Below are 19,203 nucleotides of genomic sequence, written 5' to 3' on the forward strand. Positions count from 1 at the left end.
TTAAGCTTCATCAATGAGAGGTAGTCATGTGAAACTTGAAATTGAACCCTAGTTAGGTGAAAAGAGGGGCAGTGGTGCTGAAGCAATCTAGTTAGTGATTGGCGGTATTAGTGGACATTCCAAGGCTCTGGAGCCAACAAGTTTCGTGGTGGCTTCCTGTTGCCTGCAGTTCTCTATAGTAGTATGTTCCTAGGTGCAGTGATTGTAGTGACAGCCTCCTGTTTCCTGGAAGTTGCCCTAAGAAGCCCATCAGGAAAAAAAAAAATTACCCAAGACTTGGAGTTGGATCATAGAGTTTGTGGGTATCTTTCAGGGAAGTTCCAGGTATTGTTTCTTGGAATTTTCAGGAATTTTCTCATTCTATAGGAATATGTGCCCTTGATTGATTTCTTGTTATCGGGGATACTTTACAACTCTGTATCATAGAAATTCTTTTGCAGCAAAGTATAGAAATGCAAATAATTCTTATCCATAACAAACATTAATTTTTTCCTGATAGATACACAATGAAATTTTGTTCTGAAGAAACAATAACCCCAAACATTATATTTTTATTGACCTAAAGCTACACTGTCTAATAAAGGAATTGTTAGCCACATGTAGTTATTGAATACTTGTAGCAAAAGTCTGAACTGATATGTATTGTAAGTATAAAATACACATTGGATTTCAAAGACTCAATATGAAAAAGTATGTAAAATAATTTTTTTGTTGATTGTATCTTGAAATAGCATTGTGGATGTATTGGATTAAGTAAAATATGTTTAAAAGTTAATTTTACCTATTGTTTTTATTTTTTAAATGTAAGTCCTAGAAAGTTTTAAATTATACATGAGACTTGTATTATAGCTCTCCTGAATAATGCTACCCTATAAAATTTTAACCAGTTTTACATCTATTAGCAAGTTTATTCCAACATTCCCAATTATATCTAAGTATATATACATACGGAGATCTGTATACACATATGCACAAATGTATGCACACAAGTGTGGTATGTGTTTGTGTGTGTGTGTGTGTGTGTGTGTGTGTGTCTAAATTCTCCTTTGAACTAGACTTAACATCTTACAGGTATCAGAGATATTGCTCAGTAGTAGAACACTTGCCTAGCAAGCACAAGGCCCTGGGTTTGATCCCTAGCATCACAATAAATAAATAAACAAATAAATAGATTTTAAAACCTCAGGTTTTCTTATTAATTAAATTATTGAATAATATATTTGATACATGTCATTTTATATTTGCATAAGAATGGCTATTTTAACATTTTATACTTTAGCAGTCAAATCTGTAAAGTTGTTCAAACAGGCCCAAACTAAGTCTGTTCTTCTAACCTTCCTAGGGATATTTAAAAACTTAATTTCCTTTATTAAATTCCATTCTAAAATAGCTAAGGTGATTTTCACTACCTGCACCCTGGCTGATACAATAACTAAAATTGTAGCTAAAAAGTGTTTACTCCTTTCTAGATGTTATGTAAATCACTTTACAAGATTATCTCATTTAATCCTTATGCCAACTCTTTGAGATAGGCAATATACACTCGTTTTACAGACAGGCACTGAGAATTTAAAAAACTTGCTCAATATGACCAAACAAAATGCGGTAGCTGAATTCATAATCAAGCATAACGATTCCAGAATTCTACTACTAATAAGTTGTACCAACATTCCTGATTATATCTAAGGGTGTATATACACACAGGTATGTACACACATACACACATATTTACACACATGTATGTATATACACACACATTCTACTAGCACCTGTTTTCTTTCCACTAAATAACAGAGAAATGGGAACATCTATCTCATTTTGTGGACCTGGAAGCTGTGGTGTGTCAAGGGAACTAGAGGTTATAGTCATGAACTCCCTTGTTCTACCTTCTTTGCTCCCATGCTGTTCCATTCAAACTGATTCTCAGAATCCTGGAGCCTGGGTAATTCTGAGGAGGTTGAATGGCGTCTCATTTCCTTCTGCCAAGAAGCACCTCTGCCTAGACCAAGAGGGCTTGCCAATGGAATTGCACCAGAAGTGTATGACTCTGAGGATCAGAGTTTTATCTTTGGCAAAGGCAGAGAACAATTACAAATTTAATAATGGTTATTAAGGTCCCATTGTGTGACAGATTGCATTAGGTCACAAGCAATAGTCTGACCATAATGGCAATTATCAAGAAATATAAGTGACAATAAATTTTGGAGAGGATGTTGGGGAAAAGGTACACTCACATATTGCTGGTGTGATTGCAAGTTGGTGCAAACACTCTGGAAAACAGTGGAGATTCATCAGAAAACTTGGAATGAAACCACCACTTAACCCAGTTATCCCACTCCTCAGTATATACCCAAAGAATTTAAAATCCTCAGACTATAGTGACATGGTCATATCAGTGTTTATAACAGCTAATTTCACAATAGCTAAGCTATGGAACCATCCTAAGTGCCCTTCAACAGATGAATGGATAAAGAAAATGTAGTGTATATACACAATGGACTATTACTCAGCCATAAAGAAGAATGAAATTGTGGCATTTGCTGGTAAACTGAAGACTATCATGCTAAGTGAGATAAGCCAATCCCCAAAAACCAAAGGCTGAATGTTCTCTCTGATATGCAGATGCTAACACACAATAAGGGTGATGAGGGAGGGAACAACAGAAATTCATTGTATTAGACAAAGGAGGATGAAAAGAAAGGAAGGGGAATGGGAATAGGAAAGACAGTAGAATGAACTGAACATAACTTTCTTATGTTCATATATTAATACACAATCAGTGTAACTCCACATCATGTTTGACCACAAGAATGGGATCCTATTTAGAATGTTATACTCCATGTATGTATAATACGTCAAAATACATTCTACTGTCACATATATCTAAAAAGAACACATTATTTTTAAAAAAGGATTGGTCTGACCACTTCCTATGACCTACAAATTTTCCCTTTAATCCTTTTAATAGCTCAGTGAGATCAGCAATAATACCCTCTTTTTAAAGATGAGGAATCTGGTCTCAGGTTAATTATGGATGTCCTGGAGTTCCCGGATAATCACTGATCCCTTCACTCATCATGGGCTACATGTCTGACAAATATTTTAGACATTGTATCAAAATGCCATTGAAACACTTGTTTTGATAAAAGTCTCCCGTATTATTTGTCCATATGTAACTGAATAAAGAAACTTGTTTAAGAAAGGAAAATAGCACAATGTTACATACTGTCTTTCCATTATTAATGCTAGTTTAAAAGCTGGTAATGGACAGGCAATCAATATTTTCCAACATGCACCACATTGGCTTTTAATTCATTAGCTGTCTTATCCTCTGTCTGCTTTCTTACTATGGTCCAGGTTTTATACTGGTGCTACAGAGAGATCTGAAAGGATTATGATGCCCCACTTTAGTCCCAGGAAATAGAACTGCTATGAATTATTGATAGTGTTGGCTTTCTAGTGCTTTAGTTTCACCTCTTTGTTTCAGACAAGGATATTGGTTAAATGGATTTTTTTTATATCACCCCAGGAGCTTTACTACATTCTTCAGGAAATATTGACTTGAATTATAGAAAAGACAGTCCTATGTTGATTTCTATTTCTATATTTGATAAATTCCCCATACATTCCACTCTCCCACATCCTTGCTCAGTGGTAGGTTAATAGGACAGTTTTCAATCTGAGCTTCTCAGGGCCCATGGGACTCCTCAAAGGTGCTTGGATTGTAGCTGGAAAGAAATCTGTGCTAGAGGGGGTGTCTGCATGCGTGCACACTTACACACACACATGCACATACACACAAATATTCCCTGGCTTCAGAGAATATCATTTACCCCGCTATAAACATTAAGCTTTTGTGCAAGATTGTGTTGTAAGGGGAAAAAAAAAAGAGATTCTTTTTAGAAAGCTTGAAAATCCTGGATTAATATAATACATGCAATAGTAAGTATTTGTACATATTTGAGAAAATTAGAAAAAAAAGTCCAAGAATTTTTGCCCAATATATCTGAGCATGTCCAACAGTGTGCTGGATTTGACAGAAGATGGTGGCATGTCATGTGACAGGCGTGCAGGGTGGACTTGGTCCTCCTGTGCTGTCATCACAATCACTCTAAACACTGAGTGAAGCCAGTTGCCAAGTTTATTTATATCACAAATAAAATCAAAACCACAAGACATACACTAAAACTGGGGTGGGGGCTGGCAAAAATATATGGACCAATTCCATGAATCAGCTTGGTTCACGTGTTTATATTCGGTTCATTCATCAAATCCATAGTTCTCCAGCATCCTATGAGAGAATGAATATGCATATTACTTCTGTTATTTCATAGGGGACTACCATAAGTAAAATATTTTATTATTTTCTGGAATAAGAGCAACTATTTTTCTTTGAATTTTATTGTTTAATTTCTTTTTATTGGAGCATTATAATTATACATAGTACTGGGATTCTGTGTTATATATTTGTACACACACATAATATAATTTGGCCAGTTTCATTCTCCAGTACCTCCCATTGCCCTTCTCTACTCCCTCCCTGACCCCCTTTCCTCAACTCTACAGTATTCCCTTCTAATTTCATGAGATCATCCCTTTTTTCCCTTTTTCTCTCTTTATCTTCCACAGATGAGAGAAAACATATGATCCTTAAGTTTCTGAATTGGCCTTTCACTCAACACATTACTCTCATGTTCCATTCATTTTCCTGCAAATGACCTAATTTTATTCTTCTTTCTGGCTGAATAAATCTCTATTGTGTATCTATACCACATTTTCTTTATCCATTCATCTGCTGAGAGACATAATTTAGCAATTGTGAATTATGCTGTTATAAACATGGTTAGGCAGGTATCACTATAGTATGCAGACTTAAGTTCTTTTGGAAAAATATTGGAACTCATAGTTGGGTCATATGGTGATTTCATTCCTAGTCATTTGACGAACTTCCATACTAATTTCCATAGTGGTTATACTAATTTATATTCCCACCAACAATGTGTAAGTCTTCCGCCACCCCATGTACATATCTTCTCCAGCATTTATTAATATTTGCATTCTTGATGACTGCCATTGTAACTGGAGTGAAATAAAATCTCAGTGTGGTTTTGATATGCATTTCCTTGATTTCTAAAGATGTTGAACTTTTTTATATATATTTGTTGGTTATTTGTAATTAGTCTTTTGAGATGTGTCTATTGAGATCATTTGCCCATTTATTGGTTGGGTTATTTGGGTTTTGGGCATTAAGTCTTTTTAAAGCTCTTTATATATTCTGGATATTAATCTTTTGTCGGAAGAGTAGCTGGAAAAGATTTTCTCCCATTCATTGGGTTCCCTTTTCATGTCCTTAATTGTTTGCTTTGCTGTGCAGAAGCTTTAAAATTTTTATTATTTTTTAATTATTTTTTTATTTTTTAGTTATCAATGGACGTTTGTTTTATTTATTTATATGTGGTGCTGAGAATCAAACCCAGTGCCTCACACATGGTAGGCAAGCGCTCTACCACAGAGCCAAAATCCCAGCCCCAAGTTTAAAAATTTGATGTCATCCATTTATTAACTCTTGGCATTATTTTCAGAGCTTTAGGGGTTCTACTGAGAAAGTATATTGATTGCTTTTATGTATTGGAGAGTTGACCCTGTTTTCTTTTAGCACTTGCAAAGTTTCTGGTCTAATAAGAGCAATTTTTTTTTTAACTTGCAGAGAGTGTTTTAAAAGTAAGAGCTTTGTTTTGTGTCAGATAAAATCAAGGAAAGCAGTATGGAGATTCCTTGGAAAACTGGGAATGGAATCACCATTTGACCCAGCTATTCCTCTTCTTGGACTATACCCAAAGGACCTAAAAACAGCAAACAGCATATTACAGGGACACAAACACATCAATGTTTATAGCAGCACAATTCACAATAGCTAAACTGTGGAGCCAACCTAGATGTCCTTCAGTGGATGAATGGATGAAAAAAATGTGGCATTTATACACAATGGAATATTACTCAGCAATAAAAAAGAGTAAGATCATGGCATTTGCAGGAAAATGGATGGCATTAGAGAAGATTATGCTAAGTGAAGTTAGCCAATCCCAATAAAACAAATGCTGAATGTCTTCTCTGATATAAGGGGGGAGTGACTCAAAATGGGGTTGGGAGGGAGAGCAAGGGAGGAAGATTACCTCTAGATAGGGAATAGGAGTGGGAGGAAAAGGGAGGAAGAAGAGGAATAGCATGGAAGGTGAAAGGAGACCCTCATCATTCTACAAAATACATGTATGAAGATGTGGAAAAAAATAGCACTGATAAATTAAAAAAAAAAAAATCTGGAAAAAAAAAAAAAAAAGCCAGGCATGGTGGTGCCTGTCAGTAATCCCAGCTGAGGCAGGAAGATTGCAAGTTCAAGACCAGCCTTGGCATTTTAGCAAAACTCTCTATCAAAATAAAAAAATGAAAAACATGAGGGTTGAGGATGTAGCTCAATGGTAGAGCACCACTGGATTCAATCCTAGTACTCAAAAAAAAAAAAAAAAAAAAAAAGAAGAAGAAGAAGAAGAAGAAGGAAGATATTGAACTCTCTGTATGTACTGAGATATTCACATGATTTTTCTCTTAATTCCAATAATTAATTAAGTAATTTAGTGGAAAAAAAAAGATAAACAACCATGCTCAGGATTCCTTTTTGTATGTGCATGATGTGGGGCCCTAGAAATGCCCTTCCACCCACTCATGGAAACTGTAGACCTGAAGAAGTCACACAGATGACAAAGGATCATTCATTCAGCACATATTTGTTGACTAGCCCCTCTCACTAGGCATTGTGTTAGATATTAGGGATCTAATAGTGAGGGTTTCTCTGGGGGGTGGGGTGGGAGTGGAGGTGATGCTGGTATCAAATCCAGGGCTCTCACACACTAGGCAAGAGCTCTTCCCCTGATGGAAGTAAAAGACTCTGGTCCTGCCTTCCTAGAATTTGCATCCTAATGTGGGGGAGGTGCATAATGAACACAGAAGCAATTACATAAACAGCAATTTACAGAATGTGATAATTGCCATGATGCTACAACAGTGTGGAGGTGGGGCCCTGTTAACATAGAGGCAGTCAAGAAGGGCCCCTGGGAGGGCAGTAACCTAAGTGCATTTTAGAAGGCCACAGCTGGCCTCTCTGCTGCCTGCCAAGACCATACATGTGTGGCACTTACTGTATTTGATGGCTAAATATGTCCCATCTGCCTCAAAGAATTAGAATTTGTAGAAACCCTGAGGAGACCAATAGTTGGTGACTGCTTAAAAAGGTACCAAAAAAAAAAAAAAAAAAACTACACAGTTAATTTATTAAATAAATTGATTTCTCCTTAGGCATTTAACATTAATCAGCAAGCATTGTTTTTTTTTATTTGTAATGCAAAGATAGCCCAAAGGATACTTAAAAGTAAAATGTGCAAGATTATTGTCCTTGCCCATTCCATACAAAATTCTTTTTACAAATGTGTAATCCTCATTAGACCTATAAGAAATGCATCCATAATGAAATACTTTCTTATATTGTTACTTTATAATTGTTAAAAGACAACATGATTTTGGTAAAGTAGTAAAATAGACTTTGCAAAATTTAGTTTCATTTTTAAAATGTCTATGTAAGACCTTTAAGATCTATTTCAGTAAAGGGAGAGATGCATGGCTATCAAGTAACATGACTTCTGTCAACAGACTTTTCTAATTTAAATTTTTATTCTTTGGCTTTTACTAACTAAACCTTCTTAAAAAAAAAAAGAGTTGATCAGTGGATTATGTGTCTTAAATAGAAATACCTGCAAGATATATGATCACAAACAGATTCAGATTAATAACAGAAATGTGAGACTTCAGCCTCTTTCAAGCACCTATAATTCATCCATCCATCCAACCATCCATTCAATATTTATCAACTCTAAAACTAATAGGTCAAATATGTAGGAGCCAGAGCGGCACATCATGCTTGTGCTTGCCTTATGGCTGGGGTGAGCCCTCTCCATGTTCCTTCTCTCTACGGAGTTATTGTAGCAATTCCCTGCCACACAGGTAAGTTGGAAAACATGGCTAAACAGCCTAGTAACGTAAAGGAGCAATTTGAAATTATTCACTTGATGTGATAAAAGTGACTAACAGAATTAATTCAGGAAAAATACATGGTATGGTTCCTAGGTGAATTATAAGAACCCCCAAGAAAACTATTGTACTACTGATGAAGTTCAGTGAGACAATTGATTATAACAATATAATTACATTACTTGTATAGTAGTTTAAAAGCATAATGACTAAGAAAAGTCTTGTTCAAAATAGCAAGAAAAAGAGAACATAACTAAGCGAAATCTTGTCAGGAAATGTATAGGACCTGAATTAAGAAAGACTACAAAATTTTAGAAATGAACTTAAATTGTGAAAAAAAAAATAGAGAAAATTTTTGTTGTTGATGACAAGATTAAATGTTATTAGTATGTCAGTTCTCTCTGAATTACTCTCAGATTTAAAAGAGGTTGTGAAGGGATTGGATAAAATTGTGCTAAGATTTAGTAGACTACATGAGATAAACAAGGACTTTTAAAAACTGAAGAATAATGAGGTAGAAATAATGAGGTAGGAACTGATGGAAATTTAAGATATATTTTAAAGCCCTATTAATTAAATAGCTTGGTACTGGCTCAAAGATCAACCAAAGATCAATGGAGCCAAGTAGAATGTCTGGAAAAAGGTCGAGCATATATACAAATTTAGAATATGAGAAGAGCTGCATTTGAAATCTCTAGGAAAATATAAGTTATTAAGTGAAGATGCTAGGTCAAACATCTCACCATTCAGAATTAAGGCATCTTTTTTATACAAAGCAATCACATAATTCCAGATGGACTAAAGATATAATGATAAAATCAAGATGTAATATTTTGAACATGTGCATTTACCTCTGCTTCCCTGAAAACTCCACTTACCAATAAAAAATATTGTTAAGAGGCTTGAACAGTTAACAAGGACAAAGAATGGGAGAGAAAGCTACAGCAACAAAACTCTGGGAACTAGAAAGCAGTTGAGCAGGAGGTATTGCAGACCAGAGTTATAAGCCTGTAGTAAGGAAAGCTAAGAAATAGCCCAGGTAACAAAGTGGAAACCCTCTAAGGCTCAGGCCACTGGGCACAAAGTTGGGGCTGATTCCAAATCTATTTAATAGCAGCAAAGCAACCCAGGCAAAGTCAGAGTTTCATTCTCCAGAGTGGTTTTTATGGGCATATCTGAGAAAGATATTCTGCTGAAAATAGAAATTCAGTGAAAAGGAGTCACTGAATATTGAGATATTATATTAGTCAGCTTTCTGGCATTGTAATGAAATATCTGAGATAATCAATTTATAAAGAGAATTTATAAACCTCATGGTTTGGGATGTTTTACTCTATGATTGATTCGCCCAATTATTTTGAGCCTGTTGGGAGGCACCACATCATGGCGGGAGTATGTGTTGGATTATTCACTTCGTGGTTAGGAAGCAAAAGAGAGGAAGAGACAGGAGTCCCACAATACCTTCAAGGGCACACTCTAAATGACCTAAAGACATCACACTAGGCACCGCCTCCTAAAAGTTCTACTTCTTCACATAGTGCCACCCCAGGGCTAAGCTTTAAATTCATGGACCTTTGGGGACAATTAAGATCCAAACTATAGCAGGCCTTAACATTCCCAGATTCCCAGAAAATACATTGCCAGGTTTTTATACTTCAGGCAGGAAATCTGATGTGAGTTCCCTCAAGAATCTGACTAAAGAAAAAATGTTAAGATACCAAACTCAGAGGCTTCTCAGTAAAATGGGTTATTCAGCTCACCCTTGTAAGTCTAGAACCACAACTCAGAAGAAAGCCAAAATAAAGATCCATTGCAGATTGAGGGTGGGAGAGTCTCATATTCCATCATTCAGTCCAGGAAACATCTAACTGAATTATTAAATCTACTCTCAGAGGGATTGTCCCTATTGAGAAACCTTTGGCCCAGGCATTGACCTCTGGCTCCCCTGGTTTTGACCAGCCTTGCAGAACTGAGGTCTAAGGAGACACAAGTCTAACATAAAAGGGCCCTCATTGCTCTTTAGTGTTGCTTTCCTTTCAGTTAACATTTGTTTACTCCCATAGCAATTATTACATCTTTTTCACTTATTTAATCCCTGAACTCTACCTCCACCTCCCTTATTCTCCGTAAATTACCTTCCTCCTACATTACTGAGAAAATGAATGCTATCTCATATGGATGTTTGTTCATATACAAATTGCCCTTCAAATTTTTCTACCTATTGTCTTCTCTTCTAGATAGAGGAGATTTTTCCTCTTTGTTGTCTAAATATAATGAGTGTAACTATCTCTCTCTCTCTCTCTCTCTCTCTCTCTCTCTTTCTCTTTTTTTTAGAGAGAGAGAGAATTTTAATATTTATTTTTTAGTTCTTGGCGGACACAACATCTTTGTTTGTATGTGGTGCTGAGGATCGAACCCGGGCCGCACGCATGCCAGGCGAGCGCACTACCGCTTGAGCCACATCCCCAGCCCGTGTAACTATCTCTAGATCCTGTTTCATTCAACTTGTCCTGGACCTTGTCCCACCAATTGTCACTCCCTTGTGTTGCATGCTTAATTCATTCCCTTTGCCCACATATGAGAGTATGTGTAGTGAATACCATGGGCCACTCAGATTCCCCTTCAGAACTGAAAGACTCATTCACCCAGATGCCCTCAGCCATCAGCCCTCTCCAGGAATTGCTGCAACAGAAGACTGGAGGTCACACCTCCTTCTCTGGGAAGCACTCCTCTAATGAGGGGTTCATTTAGGAGATAAAGATCCAGCCCTTGCACCTTTATTTGGGACAATTCTAAAGGGTCTTCCCAGCTTCAGAGCTTCTCACAAATTGACCAAGGTCTTCATTGAGACTGTGTCACTGCCTGGTGACTCCCTCAGCCCAATCCTGTCTCAATTTCCTTGCAAATTGTTAAACTCTACAGCCTTCCCTAATTATCTTCCTCTATGCTAATCTCTATCTCAGAGTCTGCATCCCAGGGTCCTCTCCAGTGTCTGTGTAATAGGGGCATTTAATAGTTTGTCAGGTGGTACCAAGCTGGGCTTTAAAAAACTGCACAAATTTGTATTTCCATCAACAATGAGAAGTGCCTCTCTTCCCATACCCTGGCTCTGGTAGATATCATCGTACTTTTAAATCTTTACCATTTCAAAGTAACAGGTAGTGTCTCATTTTTGCTTTATATGTATTTTTTAAATTGAGAAAGAGTGAGAATATTTTCAAATATATATTGGCTATTTCTATTTCTTTCCCTTTCATCTGCCAATGTTCTTTGCCCATTTTATATTGTATGACCATCTTGTAAACTGATTTGTATGTGTGTGTATATCGATCTTTAATTATTCTTTGTATAATAAGAAAATTGTAATACGTTTTCCAGTTTGCTGCTGATTTTGGCTTTGTGGGTTTCTTTTGGTCATTCAATAATTCTGTTTGTCATTAGTTAATAGTATCAATATTTTCCCTATGCCTCTTTGTTTCTGTCATGCGTAAATTGGCATTCCTTGTTCTAGGGCTTGCAAAATTCACTAATATTTTCTTCAGAACTTAGTTCAAATTCCATTGCTATCACAAAGATGTATTTTAATGCCTTTGACTAATGCCAAACCCTCTAATTCTTCTCTTCCTTTATATAAAGCACATTGCACAACATATTCTGCCTTACATTCTAGTTATTTTTATTTTCTAAACCCATTTATTAGACTGAAACTTATTGAGGGAAGGAATTCCACCTTAAATATTCATGTATGCCCTTCAGTACCTGGAATAGCCCTTGCATAAAGTGATACATAAATATTTAGTGAATTGATTAACTGGTACGGATTGTTTATGTGGTTCTCTTTCCCAATCAGTTCTCATTAATAAGACACACATTTGTGGGATTTTTTTCCCAACCTGTTATTTTCTTTTACTAGATAAATTTAGTTCCCCCATCTCCAGACCTGAGCCATTCTTGTCAAGGGCTGACTGTAAGAGCAGTACATGAAGAGTGAGGTCTCAGGTTATGAGACAGGTAACCAGAGAGTAGGCAAGTCCAGGAAGGTGGTCCCTAGTTGCAGGGGTGGTAAGTGTGGAGCCACGATACGAAGTGGCCATCCTCCCCACAGTGTAAATGGAGCTAAACCTCCCAGTGCCACAACTATTCTGTTCCTATGTGTAACACACATTCCTCCTTGGCCATACAGTTAGCCAGTGAAGAAGTTCTTGGTGTTGAGGACAAGATACAGGTAGTTAGTCAAGTCTCTCATTAATTCAGTACACTGAGTTACCAGCTCAGATGGATTAGTCATTGAAGTTCCCACTAGTCCTAGTCTTGGATTTGCTGGCTCCAATTCCTCTCCTCTCATTCTCTCTTGAGCCTGTTTAAATATGGCTTTCATTCCACCAAAACTGCTTCTGTCAAGGTCACCAGTGAGCTCCACTTTGCTAAATGTAATGGTTGATTCTGAGTTCTCATCTCACTTATCTGCCTGCAGCATTGGCCTGATTGATTTCTTTTTGCTCCCTGGGGGCTCCATTTGGCTCCCAGGATACTGCATTCCCCCAGTTCTTCTCAGACCTCACTGAATGATGTTCCTCCTCCTGTGCTGGTTTTTCCTCAGTTTCTTGCCTTCTTAACATTAGAGGACCCAAAGTGTGGTCATGGGACCTCTTCTCTTTTCTATCTGTATTTATTTTCTTGATGATCCTAGTCATTCTCTTGGTTTCCAATACAAATCTCTTTGCTGACAAATTTTGACAAATTCTAAATTTCCTCTAACCGGATTCACAGATCCAACTGCCGACTCAATATTTCATTTGGATTTTTAATAGACATCTCAAGTTTAATGTCCCAAAACTGAATTTCTGATCTTCTTCCAGAGTCTGCTCCTCTTACAGTCTCTCCACTTCAGTAAATGACAACTCTATCCAACTAGTTACTCAAACCAAAAACTCTAGTGTCATCCTTCACGCCTCTCCCTTTCCCACACCCACATCCAATCTGTCAGCAAATCTACTCACTATATCTTCAAAGTACATTCAGAATCTGACCACTTCTTACCACCACTGCTCACCCTAAGCAATTATTTCTTATGTTCTCTCTTTCCTCCTCATTCACCTGAGCGATAGATTGTGACTTGTGTGGAATAGAATAACACACATAAAGCACTTAACATAGTGCTGAGCAAACAGTTAGTGCTCATTAAATGTTAGCACTCCTTATTATTTCTGCCTTTTGTTTTCTGCAAGCTTTCAAGATTTGACTAGTAAAATTGAAGCCATAAGCTCTTTTTCATAACAACTGAATGTTATTGTTCAACAAATGAAATTTCCATTTTTAAGTTTTCAACTAAATGAGTTAAAGAATGAAATGTGTTACTGTGTTGATGGTTTCCAAAGAGAAGAAAAGTCAAAATTAACTTCACCCTAGAACAGTCACAAATAAGAGCCAAAAAAGGATTGAAGAAGCACAATGACAATTTGAATCATTTGAATTCTTCTCTAGCCTGATTAAGAGTAATTTTCAACAGATCAGAAAGCTTTGGCCCAGAATATATTTCTAATCCAAGGTCATAAGAGATTATTGCATAGAAGGATACAGCACTGGCTTCACAGTCTGAAATAATTTGGGGGATAGGAGGAAACTCTCAGGATGTTTCTACAAAAGCAGATGGCCTAATAGCCATCACTTAGATAAAACAAACAGCCTCATATTATTAACCCAAAGTACCCATTAAATCTATCATCCCAAGTCATTATTAATAGGTAAAAGGATTCTGGAAAATCCACAACAGTATTGCCTGAGGTGTTAGCAATATATGATAGGTATTAATTATATATAAAACATCTCAGGTGAGTACTCAAACGCATAAATTAAACACATGGATACACTAATAAATTAGGATTAATCCATTGCTCTGAAAAAGCAAAAAAATGTTTTCAGAAGATTTAGCTTGTTCTTTAATGCAGTCACTTTACTAAGATACACAGGAAATACAGTATTTGAATAGGTAAGAAAAATAATCTAATTTCATCTTAATGATTTTGGAAAATCATATTTATTATTTATTTGTTCAGTAATTGTCTCAATATACATACATACACATACATATGCATACATATACATACACACATACACACACAGAGACACACACATACGTACACGTACATGTATATATACGTATAATGCTAGGTAATGGTGAATTGTTTTATTACTTAACCTCTTTGTAAAAATATTTTGATCTTTTTGTATATAAGAGCTAGATAATAGTGACTTTAGAGTGTTTTAAGAGAGGGAAAATAATTTTAATATAAAATAATCAGGAATTCATCTTGATAATACATTATTAGCTTTTCTTCATCTATGTTTAATTATATATTATGCTCCGTGGTATTCTTAGAATAATATAAAAAATGTAAACAAATTTATATATTACATTATATGCAAAAGTTACTTAGTAAGTGTGAACTCCCATTAATACCTAATGTGGGATCATTTTAATTGATACACATATATTTTATATGCTAATTACTCTTGTTTTTTTTTTTTTTGTTTGTTTGTTTTTTTGTTTTTTTGTAGGAAGTCCTGGCTGAGCAAAATTGGGAGTCCTAGTTCTCGCATTGACCGCACGGAATTTTCTAATGAGAAAACCATCTCTAAACTTGAATACTCTAATTTTAGTATTCGGTACTAATGGAAGAGAAATAAAATTGTAATGCTTACTTTGCACAAGATACCATATATTCTTAAGTCCATATTCTAGAACAATAGTACCAGAGTCAGATATAAAAACAGGAACTTTCTGTTCTGAAAACTGTAGAACTGTAGGTAACTAAAAATGTCTGATGCTGAAATAATTTTGCTCAAGTATGTTTTTAGCAAGCAAAAATATAATATTCTAGTTATAAAATACTTAATATGAACACTCAATTCAAGCTTGTCTCATGGAATTTTTAATTTCAGTGAACATTAGCATACATGTTATTTAGCTAGACTTAAGAGTTAACCATCTAAAATTATTTTTAGGTATTATTGTCTGAGAAAATTCTAATGCCTTCTAAATATAATTTATTAAAGCTGAGCAATCTGTTATTGGAGCCTTTAAAAGAACCACTGTGATGATCAATATAAGATCATATCAATAAAGAATTAATTTTAAAAATTCTGATTAAACATAAACATGTTTCAGTACTTAAGTGGGAACTACTTATTGTCTTCTTTGAACTACATTTTTCTGTATCCTGAAGAATCAGCCTTGGTGATGGCACCAGTAAGAGCTCACAATTGCAGCATAGTAAGTAGCAAGATTCTTATCTACTGCCCTCAATGGATATCCTAGTAACCAGAAAACGAACTGAAATTCTGAACAAAGCATACAATATTATCCCCTAAAGTTGGACTATCATTTGGGGGGTCTTCAAATGTGATTATTAACAACAGAGTATTTTAACAGGGAAGTTTATTTCTGTATCATAGAATTATAATATTGAAAAAGGAAGACCTATCATGGAAAACACTAAGGAAAATTCAAATGTTGTAGGTATGTAGTAGTGCATATTCTTCAATGATTTCCAATTTTTTTAATAACAATGGAATCTTTCTTTAAAATAAAAATTGGTGTGGAATTGAATATATAAAAGAAGAAATAACATAACTGGTGTAATTGAAATGGGGATGAAGGAGCAAACCTTGGGCCCTGCACACTGGTCTCCCCCTCCTTCTCTCTTCTCTATTTCCCTTGGAAGTGCAGGTTGTAAATTATCATTTTATCTATGAAACAAACGTCCACTACTATACTCTAAGTCATGGAGAAAAAATTCAGGCCTCTCCCCTCTACCTGCTGCAAGGTAAGAATTAAGAGGAGGTGAACAGTGGGCTGGATTTGTTCACTGCAAAAGTTAACTCCGTGGAAAATAATAAAACAGACACCAAATACATATAAGACAATACAACATAGGGAATGGCATTCCAAATATACTTAAAGGGACAGAGAACGTTGCTGTTGTTTAGTACATGTGTTGAACATAATGCAGGAGACTCTATTGAGATATTTATCTGAATTTTGCTCTCCTTCTACTTGCTCACTCCAGGTTCCAGGAAGTTGAACAGTCTTTGTGTTCCCTTACTTCAGAGGGTTTTGGTGTCAAATGCTCCTGAAGACAATTTTTCTTGAAAGGTTTTATTTCAAAGAGTGACTTTTGTTGTGTGTTGAGAAGAAAGATAAACATTGGGCTTCTAAGCAAGTAAAAGAGAAGCAGAAATGGTGAGAGCCAAGGGCACAAGTAAATTGTTCAGGACTTTAGAAAAAGAGCAAAGGCTGTACCTTTTCCAAGCCATGGAGAACTGCACCTTTCTTTCTTGTAACACCTCTAGGGGTGGCTAAGCTAAGAAGGGAGCAGCTGTGGCACCCAGAGAAGCAGGATCCCAGGCTTAGGGGCTCTCAGTCCTAGCAAAGTTCTGTCCCCAAAAGTGCTGGAAAGCATTCTACAAATACCACAGTGGCTACAAGGGACCACAGTAATAGTTCCTTGGATAGTAGCTGGTATATAGTGGATATCAGATAGGTCCTTCCCGAATATTTTCTCTGTATAAGACCCTCTGTGTGGTCTTTCTGAGAAAGTCCAATGCACCAGAGAGAATTAAGATTTCACTTCCCAACTCCAAGTCAGAGGGGGCTTGAAGGCTCGATTTGATCTTGGGGAAATGAAACAGACATTTTTTCACGCTCAAGTTTGGAAATAGTCTTATTGTCTACATATTAAAAGGCTAAATGATTTTTTTAAAAGAAATATGATCTCAGAATTAACACTGATATATTCACTTTCTATTGTCCTGATGGCCTTTTGTAATTTCCTTCTCAACTTTCTTTATAAAAAAAATCATGCTTTGCTGGAACACTCTTCTAACTACACAAAATGAATCACACTAATCAAGAGTATTTAATGGTTAATAGATCATTCTATTGCTGGGTGGAAAATACTGTTTAAGATGATTGAAAAAATAGGTGTTGTGAAAGGTAGAAAGCAAGAGAAATAAGGATAAAGCAATATAAAAATGTGTTAGGCCAGATGCGGTGGCACACACCTGTAATCTCAGCTGAGGCAGGAGGATCTTGAGTTGAAAGTCAGCCTCAGCAACTGTGAGGCACTAAGCAACTCTGTGAGAATCTGTTTCTAAATTTAAAAAAAAAAAAATGTGTTAGGTAGACCAGATAACATAACTTAATAGTAAAGGTATTTCAAATTTCATATTGAACTTACATAAAAATTTTTTAATTTACATATTATATTATATATAATAGAATGTCTTGATAGGCTTATTTTTTCAGAATTTTTTAAAAACCAAGAAAAAATTAAGCAAAAGATTGATACCAGCTGGGGATATAGCTCAGTTGATAGAGTGCCTGCCTCACATGCACAACGCCTGGGTTCAATCCCCAGCACCACAAAGAAAGAGAAAAAAAAGATTGATACCCAATTCAGTAACTATCAATGAGGGGTCTCAACATTCCACATACCCGTACACATCACCCCTCAAGAAACTACCAAAATCCCAAGGGGCATGACTTGTAAATGCATATTATTTTTTCATACTTGTATAAAAGTGCCTATCTTTTTAAAAAAGCTAGCTCAAGAAGTGAAGCTCAGTAGAATCTTCTTGGCTAGAGAGTATGTGCAAAAGACAGATTCTTACCCAGCTGGGCACACAAAAGGGACAGAGGTGTGGGAAAGATGGGATTTTTTGGGGGGAAGGGTATAGACTTCTAAGCCAGAGAAGAAGCAATCCAAGTTTCATCTGAGACTGGAAATCTCTAAGTACAGGGGAACACCCAATGACTAGAAGAATTCACAGTAGATCTTTGTGTTGCCAAAGGGCAGATAAGACCCAAAGGAAGGGATGAATACATGGCTGGTAAATATGGGCAACAATATCCATTAGTTTAACTTTGCTGGAAGTGGTTCACCATTTTTAAGACTAAAAAAAAAAAAAGTTTTGAAATAGGATCTCACTATAGATGCTCAGATTGATCTCAAACTCCTGGACTCAGGTGAACCTCACCTCCCAATAGCTAGGACCACAGGTGTGTACCACTGCACCTGGCAATGATTAAATATTTTTTCAACTTTATCTAGTGGAGGAAACATGGATCTTTAAACTCATAGAAAAACAATTCACTTCTAAAAACTAGCTTATTTTTGGAAATATATAGGCCACAAATATATTTTATATACTGTAACCCTCTATAGTCTCTGTTAACATAGATATCAAAGAACGTTCTCTCTAGTTAAAAGGACTAATTATGCACATCTGTAACTACTTTTAGGAACTAAATGCAGGTGGCATGGTATGGAAGACTGCTTGAAGACTCTGGAGACCCACACTCTGGGTCAGCCCACCACTGATTAGCAATGTGCAAAATCAAGAAGTTAGACTAAGGAAGGACTTCTTACAAGGTTCCAGTGAGCCAAAGGACTTCAGGGGATGATGCCAGGAGAGTTATAGAAGGCCAAAGAGAGAGACAGGCAGTTTGATCTTGGCCCAGGTCTGTGATCTTCACTCCAATCATCTGTAAGACATCTTTTAAGAATTCTAGGGCTGAGGCATAGCTCAGTGGTAAAGCATTTTCCTAGAATGCATGAGGCCCAGGGTTCTATCCCAGCACTGAAAAAAGAAAAATTCTGCCTCAAAGAAACAAAATCAAAAATAACAACAGGGCTGGGGTTGTGGCTCAGCGCCCAGTACATGCAAGGTGGTGGGTTCAATCCTCAGCACCACATAAAAATAAATAAATAAAATATAGGTATTGTGTCCAACTACAACTAAAAAAAAAAAATAAAAAAAAATAACAACAAAGACACCAAGTTTAATATATGGGGTGTTCTTTTCTAAATTTCCATAAATGATAAACTCAAATATATCCTCCATTCTCATGATTACTTCTTTTAAGCCAGCATGGCAAGTATACTAACCTCAATTCATTTCCATCAAAAATATATAGTGAGAATTACTATTTAAGTTCTTATTCTTCATGGTGGCCTCCGTAAAGGTTCATGGTGGCTAACGTATTTCTGAAACTGATGTTCTGTTGTCCTTTGTTTCTATTTTTGTCTTACCCAGGTGAAAAATATAAAGGAGAAAATGTAA

General features: G+C 36.1%; 1 protein-coding gene across 1 annotated transcript in view; it reads left to right on the top strand.

The window, feature by feature from the left end:
* Acyp2 (acylphosphatase 2) overlaps positions 1–15,254 on the top strand; it is a 157,130-nt gene extending 141,876 nt beyond the window's left edge. The window contains exon 4 of the mRNA XM_076834003.2: positions 14,638–15,254. Coding sequence (XP_076690118.2) covers positions 14,638–14,752 — 115 coding nt within the window. The 3' untranslated portion in view covers positions 14,753–15,254. The remainder of the gene's footprint in view (positions 1–14,637) is intronic.
* Positions 15,255–19,203: the final 3,949 nt, after the last annotated feature.

This window comes from Callospermophilus lateralis, chromosome 14 (assembly GCF_048772815.1).
Source record: "Callospermophilus lateralis isolate mCalLat2 chromosome 14, mCalLat2.hap1, whole genome shotgun sequence".
Taxonomy (NCBI): domain Eukaryota; kingdom Metazoa; phylum Chordata; class Mammalia; order Rodentia; family Sciuridae; genus Callospermophilus; species Callospermophilus lateralis.